Source organism: Tetranychus urticae, chromosome 2 (assembly GCF_039701765.1).
Source record: "Tetranychus urticae isolate SD_2017Ah chromosome 2, NJAU_TeUrti_SD_1.0, whole genome shotgun sequence".
NCBI classification, from domain to species: domain Eukaryota; kingdom Metazoa; phylum Arthropoda; class Arachnida; order Trombidiformes; family Tetranychidae; genus Tetranychus; species Tetranychus urticae.
This window is the reverse complement of record NC_142959.1, coordinates 17,062,308-17,076,242: the sequence shown is the minus strand read 5'-3', so window position 1 is coordinate 17,076,242 and position 13,935 is coordinate 17,062,308. Positions and strand designations below refer to the sequence as shown.

The 13,935-nt window shown below is 32.8% G+C and overlaps 1 protein-coding gene and 1 long non-coding RNA gene across 6 annotated transcripts; both read left to right on the top strand.

Moving 5' to 3' along the window:
* The first annotated feature begins 1,270 nt into the window (after positions 1–1,270).
* On the top strand, positions 1,271–4,909 carry LOC107366844 (hydroxymethylglutaryl-CoA lyase, mitochondrial). Of its 5 annotated transcripts, none has more exons than XM_089268305.1 (7): positions 1,271–1,333; positions 1,403–1,433; positions 1,590–1,940; positions 2,450–2,799; positions 2,915–3,004; positions 3,887–4,143; positions 4,216–4,909. In XM_089268305.1, the coding sequence occupies exons 3-7, from the start codon at positions 1,935–1,937 to the stop codon at positions 4,461–4,463; spliced, it is 951 nt and encodes a 316-aa protein (XP_089124431.1). In that variant the 5' UTR covers positions 1,271–1,333; positions 1,403–1,433; positions 1,590–1,934; the 3' UTR covers positions 4,464–4,909. The 5 variants fall into 5 exon arrangements, with proteins under 5 accessions (XP_089124431.1, XP_089124432.1, XP_015789972.1 ...); XM_089268306.1 differs by having other exon boundaries at positions 1,403–1,448; XM_015934486.3 differs by lacking the exon at positions 1,403–1,433.
* Positions 4,910–13,028: 8,119 nt separating this feature from the next.
* Positions 13,029–13,621, top strand: LOC149094016 (uncharacterized). Its single transcript, XR_016199130.1, has 2 exons — positions 13,029–13,225; positions 13,333–13,621. It is a non-coding gene; the product is annotated as an uncharacterized LOC149094016 (long non-coding RNA).
* Positions 13,622–13,935: the final 314 nt, after the last annotated feature.

Genomic DNA, 13,935 nt, shown 5'->3' with positions numbered 1-13,935 from the left:
ATACAATTAATAGTAATCAATTGACAGGTCAACGTTCACTCAAATTAATTGATTATCATGGTTACATTGTAGCAAATTTGATTAATTGCAAGTGTTTAAAGTTCAATTTGATTAAATTTTACTTTTCAATTTTTGCTTGCCACAAGATATGGATAATGTTTAATCAGTTAATGGTTAACAATAAAGCATAGTTAATGGCTCTTTTCAATATCTTTGGGCATTTAAAGCAACTTTGCTTGAAAAATACAGTCAATCATTAAAGATTATGAAAGTAACTCAAGACAGAGTCTTAGATTGTTGATAATCTTGGTCAATTTGATTGTGACGCCTTTCATGATCTTAAATGATTGACTGTATTTTTAACTTGAAGTTGCTTTGAATACGCAAAGATAACAAAAAAGAGGTAAATCAACTTGAAATTGGGTCAATTGGGAATAATTAAGAAAAGGGAAAAAGTGAAATCATAAACAATAATCGAAACTCTTGCATGTGTTTCAATTCAGATCACTGGCTTCATAAATTATCACAATTAGATGTGGATAAAAAGTAAAAGCTTGATTATCGCTTGTGTGGACTGGCCAGCCACGACAGTTTTAAGGCCCAAGGTGTTTCACCTACCCATAGGTCCTAGACTTTACCCATCAGGAAGGGAGGATGGGATAGTCCAGGGACTAAACCCTAGTAAGCTTTTTACTGCAAGTCGCCTGCTTTCAGGACTTGGCGAGATTCAAAGCCTAACTCCAAGAAGCTCAAACATCGGTTCTGTCCCAGTTCACGATTTTTGAAAATCGAAAGAATTAGGCTTGAATAGAAAATAAACAAGAATTTAACTAACCAAACCACACGAGATGATCTTAATCAAATGACTTAAATCAAACTCATCGACTGAAATATGGAGGCTCATTGATTCTGGTCTATCAAATATTATTGTTATCAAAGTGGTAAATACAAATGCTGATGAATAAACAAACTGAAACTGAAAATAGTCTGATTTGTTAACTGATCATGTTGGATTTGCACCATTAAATCCTTTAAAACATCGACTTAAGCGTCTTTCGACATTGGTGCTAAAATATTTGGGTTTTCTGGTTGAAGCATAAATTGGTTAAGGCATAAAAAAGCTCCATCTACTGTTAATTAGTCATTATTAGTCTAATTTTCAGTGTAAATTTAATAAAAAACAACGCCACCTTGCTGATTTTTGCTGGAAACTTAACCCACATTTTTATGCTTAAAGCAAGGTTTTTACAGTAAACAATCAAATCTTTCCTTTTTTTTAATTTAACATGTCGATTATTTTATAACCACAGATTGATTTAACTAATTTTATTATGTGAGTATAATTTCATGGACGATTTGTGTGGCTTTTCCTTTCATTTCATTGTCTCTTCATTGCCATTAGCCTTTTCACTGATTCTTCAAGAGTAAACAAAGTAATCACTTTATTGGTGTGTCGAACGTTTGATTTCACTTATTCAACGGGTTTTACCATTTATCGATTTCTTCAGACGTTCGATGCGAAATGTGAAAAACCAGTTATATAAGTTTAATGGTTAACTTTTTCTTTCTCTCTTTCTTTTGCTGATCAGGTGGAAACCTTCATTCAACAGTCCGACGCAAGAGAGATTATTGGAAAACAGGAGGAAATTTTGACAATAATATCTCATGCATTATCCTTCATTTCTTATCTACATGTTTTTGTTTTAATTACTGTTGTTCACATTTAAATAACCACTAGTTTTTAACAAGTGTTTACCCTGAAATCTATCTGAGTATCTATTGCTGACTATGTGATTACCCTTTACATCTTCAATCATTTTCATCCTACCTCTGTTTCCTCCAACTTGTCTTAGACTCTCGTCTACTACTAACATAATAACCAAAATTATCTTCACTCTATTCGTCAACATCAAATCTCTGTTTTTTTGGTAACCATGAAGGTGAGTTATATGTCATTTAAACAACTCAGTGCATGATGGCCACTAGGTCAGTGGAACTGTTGATTGTTACACATTTATTTATCATACGATCGACAAGATAATGTTGCTCCACTCATCCAAACAGCAAAAGTAACAAAAATTGAAACAAAATTGTAATGACCTGTAATTGATATGAAGAAAAGGTTCAATTTTTTCATCAAATCAAGTCTTTAAATTACACTAATATCGCTCATGGTTGGTACAATTTTGTCTCAACTTTTTTACTTTGCTATTCAGTTGAACAACATTATCTCGTTGATATGAGATGATACTCTCGAGCTTCAGCCTCGTGCTTTAAATCTCATATCAATGTAGCTGTTACACTAACTCTTATTTTTTGTTGTCATTGCATATTTTTATCTGTTTTTCCTTGCTAACATTTTCCCCATTCTGTGCTATCTTGAAATCTTGTTTTTTTCAATTCATTCACACCGACTAAGTTGCCTTTCTTCTTTTGTCCATTCCCATAGTTTGTTAACAATGACGTTGTCCGAAGGTATCCATCTTTTGTGAAAATCGTTGAAGTTTCCCCACGAGATGGACTGCAAAATGAGAAGCAACCCATTCCAACTCATGTTAAAGTGGAATTCATAAATAAACTCAGTGAAACTGGAGTTAAAGTGGTCGAAGCTACTTCCTTTGTCTCGCCTAAATGGGTTCCTCAGATGGCTGATCATATGCAAGTTTATTCCGACATCCGTAAATGTGAAGGTGTTAGTTATCCAGTTCTGGTGCCAAACATGCATGGACTTGAAAATGCATTGAAAGTTGGTGTTAAAGAAATCGCGGTTTTTGGCGCTGCGTCAGATGTTTTCAGCAAGTAATAAACACTCTTACACCATTAGCATCACACAGACAATCTTATCTAATCATGTTTCCTTTCATACTTTTTTTCATGCTTTCCTTCAATTCATTGGACTTTCCCAATAATCTAGAAAAAATACAAACTGCTCTTTGGTTCAAAATTTAACGAGGATGGAACAGGTTGCTAAATACGCTCTGAAAAAAGGTCTAAAAGTACGAGGGTAAGTATTACAGTAAATTATCATTTATCTGCTTTTTCAATTTTTTCCTCCATCAAACTAACCTCGAGTTTTCCCCAAACCAAGCATACGAATCAATCATCTCACGGACATGAATTAACTGTCATTATCTTTCGTCACTCGAAATGTAGTTTCAATGAAACAACGAAGCAAAAAATGGACGATATTACTCTACTCTAATTTGTTCAACTAATGCTCTACCAAGCTGAGGTCACAATTACAAACAGTTGATTGAATAAATTTTGTTTACAGATTGAAAACATTATCAACAGCAAGAGAAGTGAAAATGAAATAAAACAGGACAAAAAAGTAAATTAAGATTCGACAATCACACGTCAAAGTTTAGGGAAGTAAATTGCTAATTAATAGAGAGCGAAAACTGGGAAACCTTGACCCAACAATTAACCTAAAGGCGATGATGAACTTGATTGTTACTGATCTTATTTTTTCCATTTTATTGAAATTTTCATTTCTATCCATTAAGCTAAAAGATCCATAGACTAGAAGAGGAAAAATTTTTACCAATATTTACAACTTTGAATGTCCAATTCTGTAAGCGCTATTAATACTTTCTCTGTTGTCTTCAAAAGCCAGCTTAGCTCATGTTTCCAATACTTATAGTTACGTCGATTACGTAGATTGCCATTAGGGTTGTTAATCTGTGATGAATTTTACCATGTATTTCATGCTATTTTGTCATATATTTGATTTATTACAAAACTCTCTCTGAAAACTTGATTGCTTGTTTGATGGTTATAAAGTTTACTAGCAAATTAATATTAACATTTCCTTCGACTTAAGTATTTGTTTTTTGAACACAGTTTAATCATTTTTTTCCTTGTTTTTCTTTCACAATTTCATTAGATACATTTCTTGCTGTTTAAGTTGTCCTTATGAAGGACTTATTCCACCGGAACGAGTTGCTGAAATGGCATATCGCTTGTATTCAGTTGGTTGTCATGAGATATCATTAGGAGATACAATCGGTGTTGGAAATCCTGCTTCTATGAGAGCACTAATTGAAGCAGTTTCAGCACTGGTTCCTATCGAGGTGATTGCTGTTCATTGTCATGACACCTATGGTCAAGCTTTAGCTAACATCCTCTCAGCAATTGAATGTGGTATGTTAAACAATTTTTGTTTAAATTTTCGCAACATTTCTAATTGAAACATTTCCTTGTTTTTTCATTCAGGAGTGACGATTGTAGATGCATCAGTTGCTGGCTTGGGAGGTTGTCCATTTGCTAAAGGTGCCACTGGTAATGTTGCCACTGAGGATGTTGTTTACATGCTTACAGGAATGGGCATTGAAACAGGAGTTGACATGGAGGGATTACTTCGAGCCTCGGAATACATTTGCTCGGCATTGGGTCGAGAAACATCGTCAAAAGTAGGAAAAGCACTTTTAGCCAAAAGAAAGGAAACTCAAGACTATGATTGAAAGTTGTACGAACATTACAATAGATTGAGACAAAAAGACTTCGGACCTTTCGTCCGTCTGATCAAGCAATGATTACATATCTTTGATGTGTTCACATCATGTCGTTATTTTTTGTTAGAAACGCCACTTGTTTATCGTCCTCTTCAAGAGATATTTTTTCTGCTTTGCCTCTTTTATGGTTTTGATTGTATCCAAATTGAAAGCAAATTAATCTCTGTTCTTGCTTTTGGATGTCACTTTTTCATCTCTTCCCATGTCATCAAACATATCTATTTTGGCAAGCAAATGTAATTAAGACCAATTTTTTTATCAAACAAGGTGTTCTTTCCTCACCTAACGATACTCAATTTTTACACATAAAAATCTCATCTTCATCATTTTTCCCGACTAAATGTTGATTCCTAATTGCACTTGCAACTGTTAAAATAAATTGTTTTTTAATACAATCATCAAGAGAAATGACAATTATTTTAAAATGTATCTTACTTGAACAAAAGGAACGTTGTGATTTCAAGTTTGCAAATTTGAAAAATTAAATCAAATTATACATTATTGTATGATGAGTTTGATAATTAAAGGATAATTATGTTGGATGATTCAATTATCTTGTTTACAAGAATAAAGAATTTTGTTAAATATGTAAAATATGATTGGCAAAATGATGATAGTTATTAACTACTGAATGATTGGTTAGACTGATGATTGGAGCTGACCACTGAATGAGAAGAAACAGTAATTCATTAACTTGTTATTAAATTGTATTGATTGCTTAACAAGGTTATCTTGTTTGCCCTTTGGCAATGGTTAACCTGGTCATGCTTATTTGTCTTACAGGTTGAAAAAGGTCAGTTTGTTGGTCAGTTGCATAGCAAGTTGCAAGTTAAATAATAATAATTATTAACAAGATCAATGAACTTGCACAAATTTTTCTTCTTGATGCTTTTTAAAAGGTTAGTGAAATCATGACCTTAAAGGACCTTTGCGCCTTTGCACTTTACATTGAACTTTCCTTTAGGTCACCTGATTACCAGAAAATTCAATGAACAAAAAATGTTTACCAATTCTCTTCTTCTCTCTTCTCTCATCATCCACTTTTGTTTTGATTTTTTTGCGTTTCTCTTCTAGACATTGACCTTGGTTGGTGATGAAGATGATTTGGGATGATCAGGGATGACGATCAAGATCATTGACTTACTGAAAGCAGCAAGACTGGCAAAACAAAAGCGGTTAGTCAAGTGAAACAGTCTACTGGAACAGATAATTTATTGTGTTCACTTGATTTTTGTTTGCTCATTTATCGTTTACAATCAATGATCCAAAGTGAGGAAAATTTTTAATCACAATTTATATTGTTAACCTGGATTGTCAGTGTAAACAATTTAATGTAATAATCATTTGATTATCAATTTAAGCATTTGCTAGTAACACACATTTACACTTGTTGATAAAAGGATCCAAGATATAAAGAGATTTACCAGTTTCATGAGTCAAAGTAGTGCAAAAGGTTAAGGGAAAGTAAAGGTGAATTATGAGATCGATGGGAAGAGTAATGATAATGGTTATGAAAGCAACGGAAAAAGTGTGGTTTGCCATTGAAATGGAAAGAGGAAAGTGCCAATAACAAGTACTTTAAATATCTTTACACCGTTCACTTTCTTCATCTTGTTGGTCTTCCTGCTAATATCGGTTGAAATAATCTTCATTGAGTGTTTGCAAAGAAACGGTTGGGAAAAGGAAGATGAACAAGATGCAACAGAATGCGTTTTTCTTGGGCTTTTTTTTTGTCGGCTCCAAAGGAATCCATGTTGATTGGTGAAAGAAGCAAGATGAGGATAAGAGAGAGAGAAGGAGAAGATGAGAGAAGAAAAAATACGATAAAGATGATAGAGTGAATTGAGTGAGTTTCTTCTCTTCTTCATTGATGCTAAAAATAACGCGAGAAAAGGCAAGTCTTGGGAGGTTTATTTTTGTTGGCTTTTCTTAAGACCTAACTGTAAGGTAAACCGATGAGAGACAGGAAGAAGATGAAGATGAAGATGGAAGAGGGGCAAAAAGGAGAAGAAAGTCAACAAAAGAATGTAAAAATGAAAAGCTAACTGAGAAACTGCGAAAAGCAAAAGTAGTTGCGAAAAATGAAGTTCAATGTCAATGACATTTCTTACTTTCTCTTCTCCTTTCCTCACTTACCTTCTTCTCTTTCTTTTTTTCTTCCCAACTTTTCTTCTTCATCTTCTTCATCTTCTTCATCTTAACCTTCACTAGGTTTCTAAGATGTTACCTTTTAAGGTTATTTTATGGTAAAGGGCAACATCAGTTATGCAATGAAATCGCGTTTGCTTTTTCTCATCACTAATAGTAGGGTTCACCTAAGGGTCTATTCATTGATTATTCAAAGGAGGATAAAGATGAAGATATGATTGAGTGAGAAAGTGAAAGTTTTACATTAAATTTGCAAATTTCAACCTTTTTGCCTCTTCAAGATGAAGATGAGTCCACTGGATCAGACAAAATGACCCAACACGAGAAAACCTTTACTCGGACACTTTTTGCTACTCTTGACAACCTTTTATCATTTATGCTTATTACTATTATTAGTCTGATTATAACAAAAGTTTTTCTTCTTTTCTATTTTTTTTTTGCTTCTTCTTCTTCTTTAGGTTTTGTACACTTTTAATGACAGGTTAACGTTGGTTACTTATTCAATGGTCAAACAGTGATGTAAATGTTTTTCAGGTTTACATTGAATGGAGAAACAAAGAAAGGTAAAGATGAAAAGTTTTTCCTTTTCTTGGGTAATAATCAGCATGAAGTCGATGGTCAGATGATGACAGGAAAGATGCAAAGGATGACAATGACAAGATGAGTTACAAAGTTTCATCTTCAAACAAGTGTCATTCATCGTGCAAGAAAAAAAGCGAAACACACAAAAAAAGTAAAGAAAAAGATAAAAGTAAAATGCAAATGGAAATGAGAAAAAAAGTCGCAAATTTGACGGTAAATTTAGATTCATTTGGATTGCAAAAATTGGGTTTAAAGGAAGATGAGCAAAAGATGAAAAGTGAACCTCAAGATTTCCTGCAATTTGATGATGATACTTATTAGCTTTACCTGGCACTTTCCTGTTCATCTTATCGTTCATTAAATATTTATCTTCTTATTCAACCCAAAAAGTAAAAGTAAAAGTAAAAGTTGAATGAAAAAAATATTCAATTGGATAAATGATTAAATATGCATTTTCATTGTAAAGTATAAAGTTACAGTTACAGAAAGTGTAACATTTTTTAAACGATATTTTTGTCGGTTAACATTGACCGTTGACCTGATCTTGAATGACTTTAACTGTAATCGGTAAAAGTGAATATTGATTAGAATGATTATGTTCCCATCAATTTAGTTATTACCATTATTATGATTAGCTAATAGTTATTCATGTTAAAAGGTTGACAAGCCAAAAATTGCCAACCACATGATTGGAGGTTTGCAGTTGTCCATTTAACTTTGGGAAAAGACTGACTTTTTTTATGAAAAGTTAAACATTTTAAATAAATTATATTTTGGCTTCACTTGAAATCATTTAAAAATGATAAATCATATTTTGCTTCCTATCAAACATTGTATATGATATAACAATAATGAGCAATAGCTTTCAATGAACACACAAAAAGGTACAAACGCTGGACGAGACCGCCCGGTCAACTATATTTTGGGACATTTTTCTTACTTTCTTTTTCCTTCAACAATGTAATTTGGTAAAATATTGATATATTTCATCTTTTACATTATGAAAGGTGAAAATATGATAATCATTGGAATGATTATGAAGAGAGAAAAATTGTTACAGGTAAGTGTAAATTATTATTGTTGTTATTGTTTGCCCATTATGGTGTGTGATCGATCAATTTGTCCTCATAATCGATGGTCATTTGGCCGTGTTACCTTATTCAGCCAAATTGACTAACGATTATCATTTGTTATCATTGATTGGACAAGTATTTCAATCGTTTACAATGTCAACAGTCATTATTACCTGTCACTATTTTGTATCATCATTAATAAAGAGTGAGAAAAAAAACGGACAGAAGAACAGGTAAAAATTATAAATTGAAAATTGATGAATAGAAAGAAATTGATTGAGAAAATTGAAAGTCGCCTGAAAAGATGGTAATGATGTTCAGGTTAACCTTCAATTTTTTTGCTAAATTTGGGTGAGTTTTCATTTCTCTTTTTATTCCAAGTTTTGGGTTTCATGGAAAGTTGTTGTTGATGTCAAGTGGGAGGTAAAGTGCAATAAAAAGCGCTCTTTCCACCTCATCTTATTACCTTTGTTAAATTAATTGGCATTAAGACCAAGGCCAATGGTAAATTTGGCTTGACTCAGTTTTTTTGCTGCTTCACTTTCATTCTTGCTTCTGCGGGAACTGTTTTTACCTGTTTTTTACCTTCTTTACCTGTTTTAGCTTTCTCATTACTGGTTTACCTGTTCGATGACCTTGAACTTGCAACAAGATGAACATAAAAAATAGAACCATTAAAACGTTTCTAACCCTTTGCTCTGTTTTTTTCACTATTTTTACAACAAAAACAAGAAAAGTCTAGTTCAATGTTCACCATTTATTGTTTTCCAGTTTAGACTTGGAAAGGGACAAAAGGACATTTTTTTCAACCTTTTAGGAGATTCGATGTTCGACATTTTTAAAGATGTTCTGATCTTCGATGCTTGATAATCATTGGAGTTATAAAAAAGGTAAATTTTTCTTCTTCTCTTGTTGTTCACTTTTAGGTTTGAACATGAAGCTGAAGATTGATTGAAACCGGACTCAAAGAGGGTCCAAGAAGGAAAAGGAAGATTATATTAGTGTAAATTTGGACAGAGAAAAATGTGGACATTTACCTTTATCTTCATCTTGTTGATCATCTTGAAGATGCATTTTCTTCTTCTTCTTCTTCTTCTATTTTTTACTGTTGAATCAAAAGCGATTTGTCTTAAGAGACGTTAACGGCTATTTTTTAAGATTATTCAATCTAAGGTAAACTCCGTTTTGTCCGACTTTCTTTTCATCTCTTCTTTACTGGCTTTACACACATTGGCCTAACATCTAGTATTGTCCGTGAATTATAATATGTCCAACAACATGGTACTATTTTCACAAACCATTCAACGATTGACCTCAGTTTCGTCTTCACGATGGGAAGATTCACAAAGAAGGAAAAGTCATTTTTCTTAAACTTTTCTTCTTCTTCTTCTTCTTCTTTGGTTAAAAGGTTGGCTGGAATCTTAAATTACCTGAATACAAAGTTATATAATTTCCTCTTTTCATTGATCTTGAATCTTCAATTTAAACATTGGCCTTGTCCGTGAAAAAAAAGCCTAACCGTAATAATGATTTACACCAATTGTGATTGTAATGATGAATTTGCAGGAAAAGCGTCTTCTCCTCATTTCAAGTAAATCTAGTTATTCATGGAAATGTTGACTTGCTATTTTTAAACGCCAGAATTATCAGATTATTTCATGGAATCAAAGATGAACCCTTTTCAAGTTCATGGTTATCTCATGGTTGGAGTGGCCAGTGTTGCCAGTGGTTGAGTTTACTGTCAAAGTGTCCATTTAGTTGTAGGCTCTACTAGCCTAATAAATGGCCTGAGAAAAAGGCCTGAGAAGAAGAAGACATTTTTCGTGGATTTAAACTTTTTGAGGTCAATATTCTCATAAAAAACGGGCCTCATATTATGTACTATTTTTTAAAGGCACGTTCAACTAGTAAAGCCATCTTCAACATTAATCTTTGTAAAATGAGAGAAGATGATGATGAAGATAAAGATGGTGAAAGTAAAAGCAATGATAAAGATCAAAGATGAAGATGCCTTTTTATTCAAGTTTAATGTACATTTTGTGGCGTTTAGTTGCTTTTTTGTATTTATATATTTTTTTGTATGTTTGTGTCTGTGTTGTCGCTCAGTGTTGACCTGTCTTTGGTGGACATTTAATGGCAGGTTTTTTTAGGTGACAATCAACATATCATAACTAAATCAAACTTGTCTTTTCCTTTTCAATTGTTGATGGTCAATTTAATCTATGTAATCACATTTACGCTCACAGATTAACGAGATCATTAAAGTCAACTTTTACTTTAAGTGGCTCATAATTGAGTTAACGCAATACATTTGCTTTAATGGCAAGGTTTTGCTAATGTTAATGCGTTTATTGTTTCAATTTAGATTAAATTGTTGTTAATTTTTTGGTTAAATTAAATGTTACTTTACAATCAATTTAAAGCATTTTTATTGCCCATTTTCAAGTGCAACCTTTTTCTGGTTAATAAACTTTTCCTTCTCGCACATTTTTCTGGTTACATTGTAATACGATTCCAGTTGAAACCTGAAAATTTTGGGTTCATTGGACGATTGTTGAAACAATGTGTGAGACTGATTCAAATGATAATTACCAATCATCATTAAGATTATTAAAAGTTTCCTTTAAATATCAAGGCAACTTGACTGACTGACTGACTTATTAATATGTCGATGGTGATCAACTTGCTGTTGCTACGATGCTTTTAATCTAGTTTGGCTTTTAATCAACATGATAATGATGATGATGAGGCCGAGACAAAAAATGCCAACAAGGTTGATGTCTGAAGAAGAAGTCAGAAAATTGATAATCATTTGATAACAATTGAGAAAGTGGATAAAGTACGATGACATTGATTTGACTATCACTGTATCCTCAATCATCATCAGCGTGAATGATCATTGATCAACGATCAATTGCGACTCGGATTCAAGTTCATCTTTTTTTGGGTTAACTTTTTAATATTTTTTTCTGGTTCTCGGAGTTACTCTTTAGACTTTCAAATCCTTGGGTTGTTGGTGTTTGATTTTACCTTGAATTAAAGGGTGTTGCGTTTAATAAGGTGCAATTATCAGTTAGCCAAATGTAGATAAGAAGATGGACAAAGGTAAAGACAAAGACATCTTACATTTTTAATCTTTTTATCTTCATTTGGGTAACTGATAATTGCACCTTATTAAACGCAACACCCTTTAGATTGTTGACTTTGTTGAACATGTAATTATGGCTTATTTTAATAGCACTTGAAATGTTTACCGTATTTCCGCGCATATAAGCATTGTGCTTATCAACAGAAATTCCTCACTGCTAAGTCCATGTTTATTTTCATAAATAAGAACACTGATAAGCAATTACATAGAAGTACATACAAAAAACCTGTTTTTTAACGAGTGTGGAAGCACATAGTGCTAATCTAAAGTGAGGAAAAATGCGCTTTTAAGTGAACGTTTCATTAATAAGCCTCGGCTTATATGCGCGGAAATACGGTAATCAAGTTGATTGTAAATTTGTTTTTATCAAAATTAATTGTCTACTTTGATTGAGTTGAGATAATTAATCAAAAACATAAAGTTATGAAAAATTTTGCCTCGCGTTGAGTTAATGAAACATTGAATAATCACATTATCAACCTTTGTAAATACATTAGGAAAGGTTATAAATCAATGATTAGTGTTGTCGGATTTGTTGAGGTTAATTAGGGATAAATCATTGTGTAATTGAATAGTTTGATATCATTTGAACCAATTGAAATTGTAGGTTAAATGATGAGAAAAACTGATTGTATGTTCAATCTTGGATTTACCATGTTCAAGTTTTTTTACCTTGCGATTGTTGAAAGTTTAAACTTGCAAGGTAAATTGTATTAATTATATCAACATTATCATTACTATCATTGCCATTAATGTTGTGCTTAAAGGAGGATATTTTCATTTTGACAATCAACGTGAAAATAAAATAAATGGCGAGACAATTAATTTGAGCTGGTGGCTGAATAAATGAAACTATTCAAAGGCAATGTTTGATAGAAGGTAAAGTAAATTAAATAAATTATGATTGCACATGTAATTGTACAATGAAAGAGACTTTGAATGGAAGCGAATAAAAAGGAGAAAAAAAATTTGATTCTTTTTTTTCCACTGAACACTTTTTAACACTCAAATTGAGCGCTTATAAGATTATAACAACGTCTATGGATTTGTGATATGAACTGGGCTACTAGACACATTATAATTATCATCATGGCCATGATACACAATGATGATTGCTTGGTGTTGCAAAACATTGCCAAGACGATGAATATGAAGGAGACGATGAAGGAGAAATGGAAGAAGAAAGAGAAAAAGAAAGTGAAAAAAGAAGGAGAAGAAAAAAATGTTTGTTTTATGCTCCTGTGTTGACCCTGCAATCCGAGCAATAACCCCTTTCCTGAGTTAACCTTGAAACTGAAGCCTTAAACGATTTTGTTTTAAAAAAGATAAGCACAAGAGATGATGATGATGGTGGTGAAGTTGAGGCGGGGAATGTAAAAGATGAGAACGTGATTAATAAACAAGAAAATGATTCCTAAATTCAACTAAACAATATAACCATGTAATGATTCACTTAATCACAAAGACTCTTCTTGTTGCCGCGTTGGTTTGATACATAGGGTGTGCTGCCATCTTTGTGACCTTGTCTGATACTAAAATAGCTTTTTTTGATAATTTTTTTGTTGCGTTTGTTTACCTGTGAGTTTGTAAGGGTTGAAAAGATGGATGAAGATGCTTCATGATCATCTTCATGATGATCCTGATTGTAAAGGAGACAATGGAGAGATTTGTATCGTTTGGAAAATTCAACTTTGGATCGATATTTTGTCAATTAAAACTGTCTCACGTAGGAACGTAACCTTAACCAAGCATCATTTTGCGTATGAACATTTTTATCTGCATCATTTTTTTTTCTTTTGTCGCCTCTTGGAAAATTAATCTTTATTTTCTTCTTCTCTCTCTCTTTCTTTTTCCCTTTCTCCTTCAGGTTTCTTACTTCTCCTGGTAATGTCAGAATCTATCGAGAGATGAATAACCAAAAGGAATGGAGAGGAACATCAAGTGAAAATAAAGAGAGTGTTGCCATGCTGTTTTAAACCCTGAACTCTCCAAGGACAAAAAGAGACACAAATAGACTATGGTTATACAGAAAGAAAGACAAAAAGAAAGAGCAAATTTAGGAGAATGATGGGTGATGATGATGATGATGATGACGATACTGGACTAATCGATTGATGTGTGAGCCATTGACCTTGAAATCGATAAAAGAGGAAAAGCAAGAGAAGAGCAAGAAGATGTTGAAGCCTGTATCATTAGACTTGCGCTTGGATTTTACCTCATTCTACTTTCATCATTTTTTTCACCACTGGAAGACAGAAAGAGAAATGATGATGACGAAAAGTGGAGTTGAGAGAGAAGGAGAGAGATGAAGATAAATGGAGAGATGGAAAAATATAAGTAACAGTCTTCTCTTTTTTTGTTTCGAGGTTTCAATCTGACCTTGAATATTTTTATAGAGAATAGTAGTTCACCTTATTTCTGTTTCTCTTCATCATCCTCTTTCTCTTCTTCAGACATCACAAAGAAGAAA

What these genes read in the sequence shown, in the direction of transcription:
- LOC107366844 (XM_015934486.3), top strand. An exon ending in GCGTCAGATGTTTTCAGCAA is followed by an intron (nt 2,800 to 2,914) that starts GTAATAAACACT and finishes CCAATAATCTAG; the next exon opens with AAAAAATACAAACTGCTCTT. An exon ending in AAAGGTCTAAAAGTACGAGG is followed by an intron (nt 3,005 to 3,886) that starts GTAAGTATTACA and finishes CAATTTCATTAG; the next exon opens with ATACATTTCTTGCTGTTTAA.